General features: G+C 40.8%; 1 protein-coding gene across 3 annotated transcripts in view; it reads right to left on the bottom strand.

Annotated features, from left to right (window-relative positions):
• The window catches only part of ect2 (epithelial cell transforming 2), a 44,265-nt gene that overhangs the window by 13,323 nt on the left and 9,614 nt on the right, over positions 1–21,328 (bottom strand). For all 3 annotated transcript variants that reach the window (XM_054790577.1, XM_054790578.1, XM_054790576.1), the window contains 18 exons: positions 20,055–20,144; positions 17,885–17,992; positions 17,693–17,766; positions 16,430–16,560; positions 15,179–15,294; positions 15,017–15,079; positions 14,501–14,738; positions 13,860–13,972; positions 12,979–13,098; positions 12,815–12,883; positions 12,524–12,634; positions 11,798–11,894; positions 11,590–11,671; positions 10,094–10,172; positions 9,686–9,805; positions 7,612–7,750; positions 7,332–7,486; positions 3,275–3,382 (listed from right to left, as the gene is read on the bottom strand). In XM_054790577.1, coding sequence (XP_054646552.1) covers positions 3,275–3,382; positions 7,332–7,486; positions 7,612–7,750; positions 9,686–9,805; positions 10,094–10,172; positions 11,590–11,671; positions 11,798–11,894; positions 12,524–12,634; positions 12,815–12,883; positions 12,979–13,098; positions 13,860–13,972; positions 14,501–14,738; positions 15,017–15,079; positions 15,179–15,294; positions 16,430–16,560; positions 17,693–17,766; positions 17,885–17,992; positions 20,055–20,144 — 2,013 coding nt within the window. The remainder of the gene's footprint in view (positions 1–3,274; positions 3,383–7,331; positions 7,487–7,611; positions 7,751–9,685; positions 9,806–10,093; positions 10,173–11,589; positions 11,672–11,797; positions 11,895–12,523; positions 12,635–12,814; positions 12,884–12,978; positions 13,099–13,859; positions 13,973–14,500; positions 14,739–15,016; positions 15,080–15,178; positions 15,295–16,429; positions 16,561–17,692; positions 17,767–17,884; positions 17,993–20,054; positions 20,145–21,328) is intronic.

Here is a 21,328-nt window from a genome sequence, read left to right on the forward strand (position 1 = left end):
TGGAATGATGTGTAAAGACGCTACTTTCTTTCTTAAAACTTTGAACCATGCGGCTTACACAGTGGTGCGGCTAAATTGTGGCTAAATTCTAATCTCCTTTACTTCAGAACTACTACTGATTGCTGTGCTGCTCACAAGTCAGTGAGGAAAGCCAATCACGAGCTATCAGTGCACTCACAACATAACATAACAACATAACAGTCTGACTCATGGTGCCACACAATGGCCGAGTGGTTAGCGTGCTGGCTAAACAGTCAGGGGATCAGGAAGATCTGAATTGGGCATCCCCTCTGTGGAGTTTGCATGTTCTCCCCGTGTGTGGATTTTCTCCAGGTACTCCAGTTTCCTCCCACATTCCAAAAACATGCATGTTAGGTTAACTGGCAACTCTAAATTGCCCATAGGTATGAATGACTAACAACAAACTGGACTGGTCTGTCAACACCCATGCCCTCTACAGGAAGGGCCAGAGTCGCCTCCACCTGCTGAGGAGACTGAGGTCCTTTGGTGTGTGCAGGACTCTCTTACGGACCTTTTATGACTCTGTGGTGGCCTCAGCCATCTTCTATGCTGTGGGCTGCTGGAGAGGGGGCAGCACGGACAGGGACAGGAGCAGGATCAATAGACTGATCAGGAGAGCAAGCTCTGTCCTGGACGGTCCTCTGGACTCCGTGGAGGAAGTGGGGGAGAGAAGGATGTTGGCTAATCTGACATCCATCATGGACAATACCTCTCACCCCCTACATGACACTGTGGGTTCCCTTAGCAGCTCCTTCAGCAGCAGACTGTTACACCCACGGTGTAAGGAGGAGAGGTTCCGCAGGTCCTTCATACCGACCGCTGTCAGGCTCTACAACACCTGCACCACTTGAACCATGTTCAGACAGATGTATCATAGGTTATACCCTGGGGAGGCTACACCATGTATCTATGGCCTTCCAAAAATCCACAAGGAAGGGTTTCCCCTCAGACCCATTGTCTGTAGCATTGACTCTACCACGTACAATGTAGCGAAATATGTAAAAACAGTCTTATCCCCATTGGTAGGCAACACTGATCATCATATAGAGAACACAAAAGGGTTTGTGGCGAGCATCAAAGACCTCAGATTGGAGCCAGAGGAAACTTTGGTGTCTTATGATGTGACTTCACTTTTCACATCTGTCCCCACCTCAGCAGCAGTCTCGGTGGTGAGGAAGAGACTGCTCGAGGACTCAACTCTGCATCGGAGAACAAAACTTAGTGCTGACCACATCTGCCAATTACTGGAAATTTGCCTTAACACCACATATTTTCAGTTTAGAAGGAAATTCTACAGACAAATTCATGGTTGTGCTATGGGCTTACCAGTCTCACCCATAGTGGCGAATCTGTACATGGAAGAGATGGAGAAACAGGCTCTCACATCCTTCTCAGGGACTAAACCAAGGCACTGGTTTAGATACGTGGATGACACCTTTGTCATAATCAAAAAACAAGAAATTCAGTCTTTCACAGATCACATCAATGCGGTGGACACCAATATCAAATTTACTCGCGAGGACACTAAAGAAAACCAACTAGCCTTCTTAGACTGCAAGGTAATTATAGGAAAGGACAGACAGCTACTTACAGAGGTCTTTAGAAAGGCCACACACACTGACCAATACCTGCTTTTTGAATCAAACCATCCACTACAACATAAACTAGGGGTTATTAGGACCCTCCAACATAGAGCGGAACAAATACCAACTAGTGCTGAGGGAAAGAAAAAGGAGACACAACATGTCCAGAGAGCGCTCTCAAACTGTGGGTACCCACGGTGGGCTTTTAACAAATGTCAAAAGAAGAGAGTAGGGAAAGAAACCCAAAAGCCCACAGAAGCAAAAAGGAGAGGAGTGGTAGTCCCTTATGTAGCGGGGGTCTCCGAAAAACTCCAGAGGATCTTATGGCAACACAAAATTCCTACCTATTTCAAACCAGTAAATACCCTGAGACAAAAATTAGTGCATCCTAAAGACAAGGCTCCAAACCAGAAACAGAGCAATGTGGTCTATTCCATCCACTGTAAAGATGAGGAATGCAAAGAGCACTACATTGGGGAAACTAAGCAAATGCTCCAAAAAAGGCTTTATCAACATCGCAGGGACAATGGTAGTGGTCCTCAATCAGCAGTACATCTACACCTGAAAGCTACCAATCACTCTTTTCAGGACAGCGAGGTAAAGATTTTGGCCAAAGAAAACAGATGGTTTGAAAGAGGAGTAAAGGAAGCTATTTTTGTCAAACAACAGAACCCATCATTGAATCGGAATGGTGGTTTGAGGTTTAATTTGGACCCTGTGTTCAGCAGGTTACTGAGACCAAAACCCACAGCTCTTAGTCTTGCAAATGAGGTGAAGGCAGGGCCGAGCCAGAACAATAAATGCTAACAAGCCAGTATCAGAGTCGTTCATACCCAATTCAGGGAGCGACACTTCCCTTTTATCGGAGGTGTTAATAACAGGATAGGATTATACCACTACTCCGCCCAGGCTTAGTGTAACGAACCAATAGGAGGAGGGTGTTGGCACACCAATTCCGCCCACTCTTACTGTATTTTAGGCCTAAGCTACCAGCACTTATTAGTTCGCTGACGAAGCTCTTCGGATGAGGAGCGAAACGTCCGACACCTTCTTCACAGAAGTACAGATGACGTCTCAAGAAGCCTTTTCCTCGTTGTAGTCACTATGTATTCTTTACTTGCGTATCTTGCTTGCTGCTGTAACAAGTGAATTTCCCAGCTGTGGAATTAATAAAGTACAATACAATACAATACAATGTGAGTGTGAATGGTTGTTTGTCTATATGTGTCCTGCGATCGGCTGGCAACCAGTCCAGGCTGTACCCCACCTCTCGGCCAAAGTCAGCTGGGATAGGCTCCAGCATGTCCATTTCGTTGAGACAAAATGTGGAAAGTAAAATGGCACCGTAATATAACTTGTATTGCATATTGCAGTATTTGTCTTATTTTGCACAACCGTTTCCTTTGTGAAATAAATGTGTCCAATAGCATCACAGTAAAAGAAGCATAATGTGTTCATTACACAACATTACTTTGGAGGGAAGAGCTGCTGCCAATATCGGCATCTGTAATAATGTGCTGGACAATATTGGTATATTGATATAGGTAAGAAAGCCAATACCAAGTATCTCTACCCGCGTGTAATTTAACCCCCCCCCCACACACACAATGCATGAACTCTACAAACAACAAATGCATAAATATTTGAATTAAACAAAATCAGTCTTTTACCTTTTTGGAGGTCTTCTTGATGGCTCTTGAGGCTTTGCTTAGGGTGCTGTCCATGTCTTTGGTGTTGACCTGTAAGGAATCTGGGTCTGTACTATGAATCAAGTCACCCTGTTGAAGAACAAAAAATACATTGCAGCTTGACTAAATCATGACTTAAGTTGCTCAATTCATGTATTGAAAATAAAATGATGCTTTTGCTAAAACTGCTGAAGTAAATGATGTGCAGACTACATCTCCACTGCTTTCCCATACACATGCAATACAATGCAATCACTTTGTACTTTCCCCAACCCCCCTCTCAGCTGCACTGTAGATTTGAACATGCAGTCATTTCATTCATTTGTATTCATGATGCAACGCTGACCTAGTGTAAGTAACTCATTAGGGATGCAGTTGAATCCAGAGAACTATATTGTGACACAGTAAGCACCCATGCCTTAGAATTAATGTCTGCAATTAGATCAACAAATATGTAGTCAGATAAGTCATTCATTTGGATTAAGAGTGCTATTGTGATTTACTGAATATATTTGACATAGAAATGTTGGTTGAAAAAACAAAATATATCAATGTGTCACTGTCATACAGATATTATTTTTGGTGTTAATCCCTTGACACGTTGCCCTTCAAATTTCACAGCTTCAGTCTATCACGGTTTTTAAAACATATATTAATAAATCATGCTTTTCGTGGTTGAATATGGCCTATTATTCGAAAAATATAAATAATATTTCATTTTTTTGCCCTAATTAAACATCTAAAGCACCTAAAAAATGTAAATATAAGGGATTGAGGAGACATTCCAAGGCAAGGTGATATATAGTATTCTACACTGGTCACTAGGTGGCAGCAATATCACCGTCATGTTTGGTGAGACACACAAGCACCAAGATCAAAGTCAAATGTATTTACAGTATATAGCACAATTTCAACAGTTAAATTGCCCAAAGTGCTTTACAGAAGGCAATAAAACACAAAACTACACAAAAGATACCCAATAATAAAAAGTACAAGTGCACCAGACTTGCTCCCCGGAACAACAGGCTTTTATTTAAAGGTTTGAATGATCTCACAACAGGCACAATAATCCCTAACACAAGCTACTGTTGTGGCCGTATCCAACACCGACCTAAAAATTCAACTCTGAACCCGCAACATCACCTCCTGTACGTGCAACGGGAACATATTTACAGAAACACACATCTTATTTTTAAGGATGTCTTATAATATCAGTCCACTGATATTATCGGTCCAATATTGGCATAAAAATTTAATATCTGTATCAGGTTTTTTCCCTATAATGAAAGCCGATATAGACCTTTAAGCGCCACAAACAACATCGCTGTCGCCATAGCAGTCAACACGCAGCATATACTTGAGCAGATGCCTTGCTTAACCGTGTTCGGGGCGGCAGGACGTGGTGGGTTGTCAAAACACCGCTAATGGTGAGCGGGGTAGCTTACAGATTATATATATATATATATATATATATATATATATATATATATATATATATATATATATATATATATATATGTGTAGACGCCCCATCGAGCGCTGAGTCGTACGTCAACGTCGCCGCCGTATTGGATGTGGCAAGAGTCGAAGCGGAGAAGATGCCTCATTCATGTGCTGCAAACCAAATCCTAGGGAATAACATTTCACAGGTAAGACTTAATTACGTGTGATAGTATTTGTCCCATAGATTGCATGATTTGGTCATTAGAATTGGCCCATAGATTCCAACCCCAGGCGAATCCTTTTCATAGTACATGGACGACAGTCTTTGAAGACTTGGCAGCATTCACAAATCAAGAGAGAGCTACGATGAAGGGAGCTGGAGAAATGTCAGCACACATAGCCTGCCTTGGCCTTCACAGAATCCACGTTTTGTTGGGCCAGCAAACCCAAAGTGTCAATAATAAGCCAGAAAATGAAAAGGAACAGGTTCTTCAAGTTGAAGATTGTCAATGACCTGGATGCTACAGTGGAAACAAAGAAGAAAGACGTTCCTTGGAGAGTCTGGCCTCTTCTGGACAGAGTATTGAAAGTCCTACCCTTGCCAAAACCAGGAAGAGTCTGCATCGATGAACAAATGATCTCTTTCACCAGCCATTTGTTCCAGGCAAGTCAGATCCCCACAGGCTTAAGGAATTTGCCCTTGCTTCTCCAGAAGGTCTGATGCTGGACTTTGAAGTACACCCAGGGAAGGACACGTTTGCTGATCAAAGGTTGGGAATTGGTGCAGCAGCAGAAGCCATGTGCATGGTTGAAGCTGTTCCCACAGGAAGTCGCCTGTACTTCGACTGCCACCTCACATCAATAGACCTCCTGGATGAATTACTGGCTGAGGGCCTTCCGGTGACTGGAATCATAACAAAAAAAGGTGTCCCAATGCCATGTTGGTTGGCTGATGACAATCGATAGAAAAGAGAAAGGAAGGGAGCATCACGGTAGTCAGGAGAGGTCCTGAATTGGTGATCACAAAATGGTTTGACAACAAGCCAAGGATGATGGCTTTGACTGCACATGGGGAAATATCCTGAAGACGTCGGCACAAGATGGTTGAAGAAAGAAAGTCCGGGACCAGGCAATGACAACACTGGACCTCTGACCGCATGCTGAGCTTCGATCGCATGACAAGCGCAACCAAGGAATGTCTTTGATGTCTGACGTCTTCCAGGCACTACTCTACTGACTGGGCATGGGACACGGGCTCAGGCTTGATCACCCTGTAGTTAGCCGCCTTTGATGAGGGTGTCTCGTGTTGAAAGGCCGAAACATCCACTGATTCAAAAAGGTGCACTATTGATGATGTGTCCCAAAATGTACATCCTTTCCATGGCTGAGATAAAAGTTCCCACGCCACTCTCAACATCCACACCTCATGCAATTACCATCTATTGGCACAAAAGACGGTTTCCATCAAGTGCTGTGTATTTACGAATTGAGTCTGACAGCATAGTGTTTAACCCATCAGCAAAAGAACACTGAACAGCTCCTGGACTTAAAACTGCATCTGGCAAACAAATGACCTGCTGAACTACCTCGGACCTGACCACACTGGCAAGCGAGTAGATGACAGTGAGGACAGCGGACAAGAGTAATAGCCACCCATCAAGAAGAGAATTCCACAACCAGAAGCATCGGAACGAACATATGGTAGAGAAATAGCAGACTGCAGCATTGCAGAGAGCTTCCCAAACCAAGGTTGCAAAGAAGAGAAACTGCTTCTTAAAATCCCCAAGCTAAATGTAGACATGTTGTAAAATATAACAGAAACTTTTTTTTTTTAATCCAATTCTACATTGAGTTGTTTTAGCTCCAAAGAGGCAAAAAAAAAAAAAAAAAAATCACCAAAAATAACTGGATTCCCCCCCCAACCAGTCGATTGACAAAAGGTCGCAATTTTACAAGAATGACATTGAAATATAAGAAAAACAACATTTTAGTAGCATAAAGTTGAAATATTAAAGAAAAAGCCTTTTTTCATAATATGAGAAACATAGTAAACAAAATAAAGTTGTATTTTTTTGGAAAATGAGATTGGGGAAAAAGTTATTTTATAGGAATAAAGTCAAAATATTACGAGAAGAAAATTTACAAGAAGAAAATTGAAATAGTTGGAAACAGCAGCAGAAATTGGAAAAAACAGCTGTCATTTTACATGAATGAAGTCAAAATATTAAGAAGAAAAAGTCGCAATTTTACAAAAATGAACTCATTGAGGAAAAAATATTTTATATAACTTTAGCATAATAATTTTAGTAGCATAGTGTTTAAATAAAACAAAAAAATTAATTAAAAGTTGTAATATTATGACAAACAAAATAAAGTTGTAATTTTTGGAAAATTAGGTTGGAGAATCATGGGAATAAAGTCCAAATACTTCAAAAAGAAAATTTAAAGATGTTGAAATATTTGTAAAATTAAAAAAAGAGCAAAAATGGAGGGGAAAAAAAGAGCAAAGAGCAAGAAGAATTGATTTGGGAAAAGCAGCGAGTGTCAGTAAAGGGAGCGAGCTTTGTCATTTCTTTCGTATTTTGGTGTCTGTTACCGCATCAGCCCGGCAGATGGTGTTGGCGACATGGCGGCAAAGTGTTCGAAGCCAGGAACTTTTCACGGTGTCCTCACCGGCCAACTGGAAGCTGAACAACATGTTCTCCTGTTCAGTCGGCGGGCGGACAACTAGAGCAAAGGCATTGACACATTCTGAAGGAGGAGAGACGGACAGAGAGACAGTAAGTAAAGCGTCCGTGATGGAACATCTTAAACTCTTATATTTTAAAACGTAAAACAAAGGATTATAGTGTGCATTGTATATGAGGTCATCTTACCCTCCGTGTCCTGCAGGTCCAGAACTCTTCGGATTTGTGAAAGTGGCATAAGAGTGATGTGTTTGAGGGGAGGTGGCGGTCTTGTTTGTCCCAGTGGATTCTTAAAAGTATTGATGACTTTGTGTCGCTTCCTGGCAATCTGTATAGAAAACCATAATCATGCACATTTGTTTAGAAAATACAGTGGAACCTCGGTTAGCGTACACCCCAGTTAGCGTGGTACCCAGTTAATGTAAAATAAATAAATAAATAAATAAATAAATAAATACAAATTTACGCCTACTTTTTCCCTTGGTTTGCGTACATTTGCACACAAAATTGAGTCTCGTTCAACATCATTCAATAAGTGTTTCTCACCAACTTTATCAAAAATGTTGGCACTTGCAACTTTCTTTGGCTCTATTTTAGGTTACTAAGGTGAGAAACACAATTGAATTCAAGGAGGTGTCCGTGTTGCCACATTGTGTCTTTGGCAACAATCATGTCTTCAGTGAAGGTAAAAGTAACCTTAAATGCTCATGTATCCCTTTCATTCATCATTTATATGCAGTCTAAATTGTTTTCTGCATGTAAAACTGTAAAGTCATCCCTCGCTATTTGAAATTTCGCGGCTTCACTTTTTAAATATATTAACAAATCAGCGCTGTTTCATAGTTGGGTCTGCTATTAGTCAAAAATATGCATGCTTCAGCAAATTTTACATATTTCTGGACTAGATTACCATAATTTACGGTGTATAAGCAGCTACTTTTTTCTTAAACTGTGTACCCCTGTGGCTTATACAGCGGTGCGGCTAATTTATGGTCATTTTCTAATCTTGTGACATCTCCTTTACTTCAGAACTACTAGTAAATACTTGCTGTGATCCTCACTAGTCAGTAAGGAAACGGTAGCTCTTTCTTTGGCTGGAGCCAATCACGAGCTGTCAGTGAACTCACAACGAGCTCGTCAATTAATTGGAAATCGCAGGAGATTACTCCTCCATATAACGGTCTGACTCATGGTGTCAAAGCACCAAAGAACGCTAAAAGGTAGCTAATAAATATACAACACAAGTACCAATACGAGTTTAAAATACCAAAACCCCCCCACCAATTTTAACGTTTTCCCATAATGCATTTCGTCCCAGAAAAGCTGCCAGGGCACTGCCTCCCTCTTGGCTCCTCTAGTTTCCTATTGTGGACAGAGGAAGCATTGCAGCGCCCCGGCAGCTATAACCAATGAAATGCTTTGCTGGGACGAAATGCATTATGGGTAAATGTTAAAATATCTATTTTTTATTTTAAAATTGTTTTGGTACTTGTATTGTATTTTTCTTATCTACCTTTTGAGTTAAGTTGCTGTGTGATGATTTTAGTGTTCTTTATAAAGATTACACTGTGAGTCAGACATTGAGTCATGACCTCCTTCGATTTGCAATGGGTTGATGAGTTCGTTGTGAGTTTTTGCATAGTTCATGATTGGCTCCTGTCAAATAAAGATCTGACTGGTCCTCACGGACTCATGCGCACCACAATATGACATTTTACGATGTGGACACGTACGGCTTATATATGTGCAAATCTGTTTTTCCTCTGTAAATTTAGTGGTTGTGGCTTAAACACTGATGCGTTTTATACACCGTAATTACGATACACATGCAAAAACTGTGGGATTTTACGTGTATTATTTATTGAATGAAATCATGGCCGATATTTACAAAATGTATACGCATTTACAAAAAATTAGATTTTTATTGATTAGATTGATTAGATTTTTATTTTTATTTTTATTTTTTTATCATTGCGCCTGCAAGTTTCCCGGTGGTTGGGGAACCCTGTTGTTTTTAACGAACCTCATCTTCTGGGAGCTGCTGTGAGGCACTCCCTTGGATTGCCGTAATGATATGAATGTATCACTGGAACCTCTTGCTTCAGACACCTTTGAAATTATTTTGATTGTGCAAATGATTCAAGACTTTTGGTAGTTTAAAAAACAGCATTGCAAATCCTGTTGAAGGTTTCTAACCAAATCGTTTGTAAAAGATGGGCGGGTCAGTTGCCCGTGCCCGGTGTAAATGAATGTCAGAACTCACCTCAAGGCAGTCAGTGAAGAGGAAGAGTGTAACATGTTCACCACGGTCACATGGTTGATCTCCTAAAGTGATGGTTTCTACTCTGTAAACAAGACTGCGGTGGGATGACAGCAAGTTCGCCTGCAGAGAGAGGGACTTGATATGCAAAATGGACAATCCACATTCAAGCCAAATGATGACAGAACACCACATTTCTAATAGGCATATGTTGTGTTCGTTGGGAGTCAGTATTTGCCAGAAGTATTGTAACCAGTGGCTTGCAGTCAGGTTTGTGTACTGGTACGTGTATACGTGTATTAATGACATTTTCAGCCCCGTTAAGCGGAGTGGAGCGAGTCTTAGTACTGATGTACGTGTCAAGGTAGTATGCAGAGACACAAAAGACAGGAAACTCATGCTCAGACTTACGGGACATCCGTCAACTTCATAAACCACATCAAAGATCTGCTTCTGACCATCAGTCTTCCTCTTGTCCTCATTGATGTGACTGGTGGGAGCAGTGGTATTATCAGTATAGAGGGAAGAGGGAAAAACCCCACATCTTTTCATCTTGACATGGTCTTGCATGCTTGAGTCTTCTATTTTACATGTCTGGAGAGGCACTTTAGCTTGCTTAAAAGGAAGAGGCTCTCAGCTAACACTGAACCCGCAGTGAGCTTGTCAAAATGAACAGGAGAGGGTCACTAGGCAGAATAGTCACTACAATCACGGTGAGAACACACAAATGATAGCACATGTAACAGGTAAGTAAACACACATGGGTGACTACTACTACTGTGGGGAATAATAAACATCATTGCCTTTATTTACACAGAAAAACAGGCATCCGTGCAAACATCCAACTGCGGCTTTCAGTGTGTGATTTCTGCAGAGGTGCTCATTTTAATTGTTTAGTTTGGATAGTTTTGCTATTGAGTTGTGTAAATATGTAAACGACAGTACAGTGGCAGAACCTCTTGCAGGGTTTCCCTATTTGGTCATATTGGCCCAAAAAATGAATACAGGCCTGTTGCATTGTTTTCTGTAGTCCATGTAAATAAATAGATTCCATTAAAGTCCTAAAATGTTTGATGAAGTAATGTTTGAAAACAAACATTGCAACTCCTTCCTATATCCTTCCTTCTATTTAAAAAGGGATAGTTTGGATTCTTTGACATTAAGTTGTATGACATCCCCATCAGCAGTGTAGTGCATTGTGTGTGACTTACGCCACCAATTGGACCCGTGAGTCCAGTTCTGGTTGGAGATCCGTGACGAGGAACGTAGTTCTGCTTAGTTGCTGGGGCCATTTAAGTACAGAGTTTGGCTTCTCAAAACAATGTGTGTTCAAAAGAGTGATACATTTGCATCACAAAAATTGTCTCCTTAAAAAAAAATCACAAATTGCTCAGCGTTATATTTGTCTCCCGCCGTATGCCTGCGCACTGTCGCATCTTCTTCCGCGACAGAGCGCAGCGGCCATCTTGTTTACGTGCGTGTTGCACAGCGCAAGAAGATGCAAGCGTCTTCATCACATGCATAACAATCCACAGGCGACAGTGCAAAGGGACACGGCGGGAGACAACTACTGTATAACGCAGAGCAATTTGTGAGGTCAGATTTTTTGCGAGGAGGCATTTTTGTGATGCAAATTTATTACTTTTTTGAAGGCATATTGTTTTGAGAAACCAAACGCTTTACTTAAATGACCGAGCAACTAAGTCACAAGAACTGGACTCACGGGACCAATTGTGGGGGGTAAGTCGCGGTTGATGTACTACACTGCTGATGGGGATGTCATACAACTTCATGCCAAAAAATCCCAACTATTCCTTTATGGGTCTCTGTGGTTGTGGCCATAAATTGGTGTAATGATCACATATTGGTTGACAGGCACCCATAAGAGTAGTAACATGGAAACTCACGTCATAACTTCTTTCAGAGACTCAATTGCTTTGTCCAGTGTCCGCTTATCTGGGTTGTCATCTGACGTGTGCTTCTTTATGTCTGCAATTGACACAAACACAAACATGCCATGGAAATGACTGTATTACCAACAGGTGGCAGGAAGAGGGCATTTCAAAAGGGTTCAAATAGTTAAGGGAAACAATAAGAAAGTTGGTTGAACGTTACCATTTAGAAGCAGAGCCACGCTAGGAAGTCGCTGCACTGGTCTGATGAGCAGCTCTACGAGGGTCTGCCGTCCACATTCTGGCTTGGCCTGGTTGATCTATGCATAAAATGGGAACATGAACAGCATGGACATCAGCGCTGGCAAAGTGACATGAATGACATTTTATCCCACTTTAAAAGAAAATAAAAAAAATGGGCGGACCCCCATACAGCCTTAAAAAAAAAAAAGAAAGAAAGAAAAAGGAAAACCACCCGTTTTTCTTTCTTTTAAGAAAAACAGAAGGTTTTCAAACATATGATTCAGTTTTCAGCAGAATTTTACTCCGGTTATGATGCACTGTCTCAATTATCATTCTGCAAAAAAGAGTGTCCAAACAAAGCTTCCGACGCGTAGCTTCCTATGACTCACCGTCCGTGCAATCACTGAGTGCCTGTAACTGCTAAATAATCTGCTATGGGGCCAAAGGCTAGACTGGACACTGTCAACAATCACGGTGCGACCATAAAAATGACAGCACAACATGCAACAGGTAAGTAGACACACATTTGGCAACTACTACTACTCTGGGGAATCATAAACACCAACTGGATTAACTGTACTTACGCAACTTCAGGAACGTTTGAAAAAACAAGTGCCGCACAGCATGCTGGGAAGCCCATGTGCTTTTACACTGCTAGCACCACTTTGGCAAAAGTACATTATAGTACAAGTTCAAGTAGGGGTACCTTAAGAAAGGCGTGGAAGCGTGGCTTTTGTTTTTCACAGCGAACGATCGTATCTTTGCTCATTTCAAAAAAGTTGACAAAAGGTGGGTAGGCCTTCACCAGCTCTTTGGACTAGGGAGAGAAGATTTGAGAAACACATTAGATTTGTAGAAATATTCATCTATCAGGTGAAAAACAGACTACATTTTACTCTACGCAAGAATCTCATCATTTAAGACAACAGAAAGGGGTTGGCTTCATGGTTGAATATTACAAAGAGTAGAAGCGACCATATTTGTACGTTTGTCTTACGTATTTAAGGACAATGTCTCCTATACTCCTGTCTTCCGACCAATCTCTCAGCACTTCCTCAAGGTCATTCTAATAAAGAAACGACACAAAGATCAAACAATTAGTCTGCGCAATAAAGAGCTCAAACATCGTGAGAAACAGTACAGTATGCGAGGACACACTACCTTTATTCTGGTGTGAACCTCATAGATGTCAGGGATGCTGCCAAATATTGTCTTAATTTCTTCTGGGGCCAGGATGGGTCCACCCACCTGACCCTCTTTTTCTAGCGGAAGCTTGAAGAGCTGAAATAAGACAATATGCACACATTCGCTCATGATGTGGACAGTGACAGTGACACTGGTTGGCCAGGTCGGCCAGGCTCAGACCTGCCAATCTCGAAGACATTTTATTAGTACAGTCCGCCCTCTGAATGAGTCGTACACACGGCTAGCTGCTAGCGATCATACAACAGGAAAAAGGCAATCCTGCACGAAGGAGATTGTTTGTAGAGCATTGTCAATCAATCAGAACGCAGAACACAGGGGGGGGGGGGTGTTCTCCCTAAGCCAATCAGGACTGTTGTGGCTCCATATTTACCGAGACAAACTGGACAGTCTGGACACGACTGAGTATACAACAGCCTCTACTGGTAGCAGTAGTAAGTACAACAACAGACACATGCAACAGAGCACCAATGGATGTCTCTGATACACCACAAGAACGCAGAACACAATGCACGCTCATACGCTGTTAAAAAAAAAAAAAAGGTCCAAAGTGCAGAATCCGCGAAAGGTCAACCGTGATGTAGCGAGTGTACACTGTATAGGGGTGTTATTTCATGTCTAGAGGGATCTAATACATGTTAAAAAAAACAACTTAAGGTCGTAAACAGGTTTTCTATGCTCTACCTGCGAAAATATGCCATTTATAAAAAAGGAATCCTACTTTGTAGAAATTCACTTAGCACTTTAAGGGTCTGGAACCAATTAATCGTGACAAACGAGGGATTACTGTAGTGTGTAACCAGAATGGTGAGTGTTGTTTGTAAACAGAATAAAGGTACCTTGAGTATGGTGTTTAGAATGTCTACGTAGTTGCTTTCGGTTTGGTAGAGCTCCTTGGAAACTTGCCACCGGGCACCGGATTGCTTGGGCAGGACTGCAGACTTTGAACTCTCTGAAAAGAGAGAAAAGAGAAGGTATTTCATTAACACTAAAATTTCATACATTTTGGAAATGAAAGATGCAAAACAAACAATCCAGTGTAGGTCGATACATGCTGAGCTATGTGAGCAAAACATCCATCCATGTAATATGTAATAATATACAGTATCTCATTAATAATGAATTAATTATATTTAGTCGTCCTATTGCTGTTTTTACTGCAAAGTCTACTTTTTCCTTGTCTTCCAGTCAGCCTCATTGCTCGGCCCCAGCTACCCTTTTGGCCTAACTTTTTCTGATGAAGCTTTATTTAGTATTTCACAGCGCTTTTTTTGTCTACACTATTGTCTTTCGTTCTTAGTTCGTTTGAATGGTTTTCTTATGGACTATTGCGTCCTTTATGGGCAACACCTCTGCCTCTGGGGTCTAATCCAAAACCCAAACGTTGCACATTTTTCACAAAAAAATGTCACTTCAATTAAAAATGTTGTCAGGGTAAGTAAGTGTACATGCAAAGGATTTTGGGCTTTTAGAAACATACCTATGCTGGTGCTCTCCAACGCTTTACATGTGTCTGGCGTGTTTGAGATGTCCAGCAGCGAGCCCATGGACAGGGAATGTTCCGCTGATGGCCTTTTACGTGGTGGCGGGAAGGGAGAAATCTCCGTCTCCTTGGTGAGCTGAGCCAGCGTGTCCCTCAAACGGCGACGCTTGCGGTTACTGTTGGGCGTGGAGAGGGACAGGAGGGACACGGCCTTCTTCATGGCTGGGCTGTCATTCTGAAGATCAGGGAGACAAATATGGAAAGCAGCTAGATGACCGACACCAGTGTGTACCCCCAGTGATTCCAAACACACATCCAAACTGCTTTTGGAATGAAGACTGGTGGACTACAGTATGTTGGAAAAAGCGCATGATAAGCCAAGACTGCGTTAAAAACCAATTAGCCAACATTTTACAGTCACTCTGTCACAGTTTTTTGGTGGACGCTCTACAATACCACAAGAATACAATACAGGTGCAATCAGAAGTTGCATTCACGACACAGTGAACTCACCTTTTCATAGAGATACATGGACTCTCCAGCTCGAGCATCCATCTGAATGCTTCCCCAAAACCACTACAAAAAAAAAATGGCAGGTTAAAACAAACGCTCCTCTACCTTCCTGTTACTTTTGTAATGGCCCTTTAGGGGTTTAAATGTGTCTTAAAAAACAACCTCTTGTTTGACCACAAAGACTTTCTTGGAGGGACAAAACGGCAGCTCCTTCACAGAGTTTTCCTCCACCACCATGTGTGTGCATCTTTCATTTCCAACCTCCTGATAGTTGCCACCTGCGGGAGACCGCGGAAAAGGACATTAAATCAGATTTGCTAATGTAGATAAAATTGTTCTTTTATCCAGCTAGATCAGGAAACCAAAAAGAAATGATGCTTTGCTACAATGTAAAGTAGTCAGTGTACAGTTTGTGTAACAGTGTAAATTTACTGACCCCTGAAAACAACAACACACTAGCGGCCATTATTGTAGAAACCGCTGACAACAAATGTGAGTATACCCCTGAGTGAAAATGTTCAAATTGGTCAAAAGTATCAACATTGTTAAATTACTGTTAAAATTACTGTTAAAAATAAAAACAATTTAAATCACACCACAAATTGATCTATAACCATGTCAAATGATTAGTCCTACCCTACTAAAAGTATTTAGCGCGACTATTTCATCTATTATTGGATGGACTTTTATTGGATCTTTTATTAGATTAGGGACCTGACTCTCAGAGGTTTGTTACAAATATTGTTGGTCATGCTGTGTAATAGTCAATTCAGCAATACTTTGGTGGCATTATTTGTAATGCTTTGAAGAGCTACTTTCATAACCATATTCAATTCCACAAATTCATGTTTGTAACAAAAGGTTTAAAAAAATAAATAAATAAATAATAATACTGTATATATTTATTTCTTTAATAGGATCAAATCAGATGCCAAAAAATGTGGATCAGGACAACCCTATGTGTGGCTATTTATTATTATTATTATTTTCCAGCATTAATTATCTTGGCCATGGATAACAATACAAAAATGTAATAACATTTCTAATAATAACAATAATCATCATCATATTTTATGCATCATACAAAACAAAAAATATATAATAACTTTAAATGTACTGTATTACATTTTGTCATTTAAATATTAGAAATGAGAAAACATTTTTGCATATTTATATATTAAATACATTTATATATCATATATATAATACATATATATTAAATAAAACATTTGAAATATTTTTATTATATATTATTATTTATAGATAATTTATTGTATAATTTTTTATACTGTATTTAAATATAATTGTATAATATACATATTTTTGCCTATGAAGCGACACTTTGGGGACACTCAATAGTCCATCAAGATTTGGAACTGCAAAAAATAAAAATAAAAAAATAATACTACTGACCGTGTTTAAGAGTCCTCTCTTCCATGTTAGCTCTCTCTTCATCTGAGAAGCCCAAAAAACTCAGGGTGCAGTCTTGGAACGGAGGAACTTTGAATTCTGTTCGGAACCCCTCCTCTCCCGCAAAGAACGACCTGGTTTATAGGTAAGGTGGGATGGACAAGGTCATTGTCAAAATGTCATTCTTTGTAATAGGTGTACACTTTTTAAAACTTTGTTATCACAGCAATGTAAACCACTGATATGACAATGAAGATGTGAATACCGCAGATTTATTTTACAAATACAAGTGTGTGATGTGGCCACGCCCGCATTTTTGATTTGTGTATTATTTCATATTAACTCATTCAATACCAAAGACGTATATTTACGTTTTTATGAACCCGAACACCCAATCCCAAAGACGTATTTACACGGTTTTTTTTTTTGCGCCAGAGGCAAAAAGAGGTGATGACGCAAGTGCACACTAAAACATGTCACTGTTAGAGCAGTTTTAAGGCATGAAAATGGCCACAAGGTGGCAAAGGTGCATTTGATAAGAGCTCGGCATGGATCTTTTGCATGTAAAAACACACTTGACAGTAAGGAGGAAGTAAAAGAGCGTGGGGGAGTGTAGCGTGCAGCGGGTTAGGCATTGTAGGGAAATTTTAACACATGGACACACGTGTGAATGTGTACACGCGCACACACAGTTTCCAAATGTGAAAATTGTAAATAGTTCATGGTGTCAGATTTGTAAATAAATAGTTATTTTGATGTAAAACAACCCTTTTTTGTGTTGTTTATGTTGTGGTATAGTTCTTTAAATATTTGAGCTGCCAAAAAAGCAAAAAAAATAGTGTCAAAGTGAAAGTTATGCTTGGAATGTATCTTCACAAAAACCTGTTTGTCCCCCCACCCCCTTTTTTTTGGTGGAAACTGTTATTTTCCTGAAACTTACCTATGTTCTACTGCTGATTACTAAAGAACGGAAAAAGGTAGAAACAAACTTAGTTTGTTCTGATGAAAGACGGGAGTCTAATCTTTCTTTTGGTAGGTTCCATGTTTATATAGCCATAGAACACAATATTCTGTGCACCTTGAAAAATCAGTCAAAATCGTCTAAAATGGCCGCTACTGAAGGGGTTGAATTACGAAGAATTGGGTAGGGATTGAATGAGTTAAGGCACACCTGAGTGCACGTTACGGAGCAAACACTTATTTTCCCTGCTGTATGTACAATATAAGTAAATATTTTGTGGCATCCTTCAACAATGTCCAGCTTACACGTCATTTCTTCTCTCCCAAGCTTTGTATATCCATGATGGAGTGAGGATGGGCGTCCCCATGCACACCGCCAGCTATAATAAACAGACAGATTACACAAAACAGTGAAAAATTGCATCCATATTTATTCCACCCTGATGTTTTAGTACTTTTTTCCCCCCACACGCACAAAAAAAAAAAATCACAACAAACCCTGTATTTCTCTCCATGAGTGGAGTAGGCGATGAGGTGCGTAACCTTGGTGCTGAAGTCTTTCCGAATGATGCCCCCCATGTGATGAACCAGACCCACCAGGTTTTTCTGCAAACAAATGCATGAAGCACAACTTTAATGTGAAGGAGGATATAATACACAAACACCAAGTACAAATGCTTTGTTTTGACAGCTAAATTCAGGTCTGTGCTGCGGATGGAGTCGCCTGTGGTGGGGGCTGGGAGTATGTAATGGAAAATGAACACAAGTGCATTTTATTGATGGCATTTTGAATGCACAAAGATACCGTGACCAGATCCGTCCGGCTCATTGTAATGGCAATCATGCAGCATGATAATGCACGGCCCCAAAAATGTAAATAAATTTGTAATATACTGATTTTGATCTCTCTCCTTATTATATGTTCACTGCACAGTTAGATTTGAAATATCTCAATTCTGTGGCCACATTTAGCGCCATTATGGTATTTAATTTTTATTTTTGCATTATTTCTATGCAGTTAGCATGTTATTCCTCATATTCTGGAAAAAAACACCTCATAGATTCCTCTAAATGCACTTTGGGCATGTAATTATGTAGGCCTGTCACGATAACCGATATATTGATTAATCAAACAATAAAAAAGAGGATTCACTCTGCATCTGTCTGTGCGCATTGGTCCTATAGTGGAATGAGAGTGAGCCCTCATCCCCTCTTGTTCAGCCTCTTTGTGGAGGCGGGTCTACTAGTGAGTGGACACAGAGCACTAGCAACAAATTAGCCTTGTGAGAATGCCAACATGAATGAAGGCACAGAAGCGCTGGTTTCTAAGGCGAACTTAACAGCCCCAGTGAGGGAATAATTCGGTTTTAAACAGAATGAACAAGGTGAGCACATGGACACCGACGAACCGATATGCCGCATTTGTTTGAAAGTAATGACGAGGAATAGGACACAACCAACTTGTACCCACACCCGAAACACAACCATCCTTTTCAGTTTTCCCAACTGGGGGAAAGAAAAAAACAACAACATACCGCTGGAGGTGCAGCAGAGGCTTTGTCCCGACAGCCAACGCTTACTGAGGCGTTTGGTCAGCAATGTAAACAAAATAGCGCAAAATGGTGCACGCTCACAGACGGTGTCGCTCGCTACTTTGCAAAAGAAATGCAACCATTCAATACGGTGGAAAAGCCAACATTTCGGAAAATTTACACCTCATGACACCTGCAATAATGAAAAAAATTGTTATCGATAATATCGATTATCGATGATAATTTGTAGCAGACTTATCGAGCAGCAAAATTTATTATTGTGACAGGCCTATAATTTTGTATATTAAAAGATGACAAAAAAACAAATATATTTGCTTGGTTTAACTGAAATAAAAGCATAAAAAACAAAAAATAAGGAATATAACTTAAATAATTGTAATAAATAAATAAAATGACAAGTGGAAAAAAAATATAAAAGTGACTTAATTAAAAATATTAAATAATAAAAATGACAATGACAATAAATAAGTGTTAAAATATTTAAAAATGACATAAAAGTGTAAAAAAAAAAATTATAAAAATAAATAAAAATTTAAAATGTAAGTGGGTCACGACTTAATGACCATTGGAAAATGTGGGTGCCAGGTTGAGACCATTTGAGAACCCTTGATCTAGACCATAGTCGAACTCAAGGCCTGGGAGCCAGATGCGGCCCGCCACAACGTTTCATCGTGGCCTGTAAACACCTGGAAATAATAAAAATTAGTTCTCTCAATTCTGACAAAAACTGTGTACTGTATGAAATTAGTTTCGTTGTTGTGGTGACTGTCGTTTCACTCCATTGCACCATAAATGAGTGAAAGCACTCTTGGTTGGGGGAAAGGGTGCCTCAACCTGTGAGGTTAAATGCTTGGATCTCGCACCGTCTCCTCAGAGTAGAGCTGTCCTACCTGGTCAGTGAGCACGAAATGATGAAGCCTACTTGGATGAGAGGTAAGACAACTTCTAAGACAACCTGAAAAATCCAAATGCACGCATTTGATGCGAAGCTACTGACATCCGTGGGCAACCATAACGCTGAAAACAAGTTTGACGCCCCTGGTCTAGACTCCCTTGACGCAAATTATCTTCCACATTACAGAAAACAGTACTAATAAGCAGACTGTTAGACTCACCATTTCTTCTTTATTCCTGAAGCCAGTGAAGCACAGAGACAGGTTCATCATGGTGGTAGAGTACAGAGGGCGACATGAAAACGGGATTGGCTGTGAGGAAGAGACTGCAATTAAAACTTTTAAAACAAGGACAACTTTTGCATTGCCTTTTTAACTACAGCACTAAAATGACAATCATTTACACACCCGCGATTAAGGCAGTCACTCAATGTGTCACAGACATCAATGTGTAGTCTAGCAAAACTGATTCCAGATACACTGCTAAAAATGATGGACTGTTCATGTCTTTATACAAGGAGTAAACTTAGTAAGTTAGCAGGGGATCAAATCAAGTGGAACCTCAGTGCATGTTTTTGGGTTAATGGCAAAATTTCACACCACACTTTTGCCTCGGTTTGCGTACATTTTCCGGTTAGTCAGTGCTGAGGAATCCATAATTATGCAAATTAGATGATTGTTGGAGACGAAGGGAAACTACCCTCTCGTTCACCGGTTAAACTCCAACGTACAAGCCCTGAGCAGTGGGGGGACAAGAATTGCCTCCCCTGTCCATCGCCTGTCACTGCAGGCAACCACAGAGTGGAATAAAGTCCAGCCCTTCTCGAGAGGACTGGTTCCAGAGCCCTTGCTATGCGGCAAGGTGAGTCCGACTATATCTAGCCGGAACTTCTCCACCTCACGCACCAGCTCAGGCTCCTTCCCCACCAGAGAGCTGTCATTCCACGTAACAAGAGCTAGCTTCTGCATTCGAGGAGCGGACCACCAAGGATCCCGCCTGGGGCCGCCACCCAGCTCACTCTGCACCCGACCCCTTTGGCCCCTTTCCTGAGGAGTGAGTTCATGGGACCCATGTTACCTCTTCGGGTTATGCCCGGCCACCAGACGTTCACCATCGTGCCCCACCTCCAGGCCTGGCTCCGGAGGGGGGCCCTGGTGGCCCACGTCCGAGCGAGGGAAACCTCAGTCCAACGTTATTTCTCTTCATTAGGGTGTGATGAGCCACTCTTTGTCTGGTCCCTCCCCTAGAACCTGTTTGTCATGGGTGACCCTATCAAGGGCATGAAAGTCGTCGACAAACTCCGTGATTCTTGATGTGACTGCGAGACACCACATGGACACCACCTTCCTGTTTTGCCATGAGTTACTTCTTGAATTGCTGGGGTTCTGCTACATGTAATTGATCGTGGCGGTGCACCACTACAAAATAAAAGCTGCCACATCTTAAAAATGAGGGTTTTTTGTGTTTTTTTTTTTTTAATCTCAAAGACAATTAA

This window comes from Dunckerocampus dactyliophorus, chromosome 10 (genome assembly GCF_027744805.1).
Source record: "Dunckerocampus dactyliophorus isolate RoL2022-P2 chromosome 10, RoL_Ddac_1.1, whole genome shotgun sequence".
Taxonomy (NCBI): domain Eukaryota; kingdom Metazoa; phylum Chordata; class Actinopteri; order Syngnathiformes; family Syngnathidae; genus Dunckerocampus; species Dunckerocampus dactyliophorus.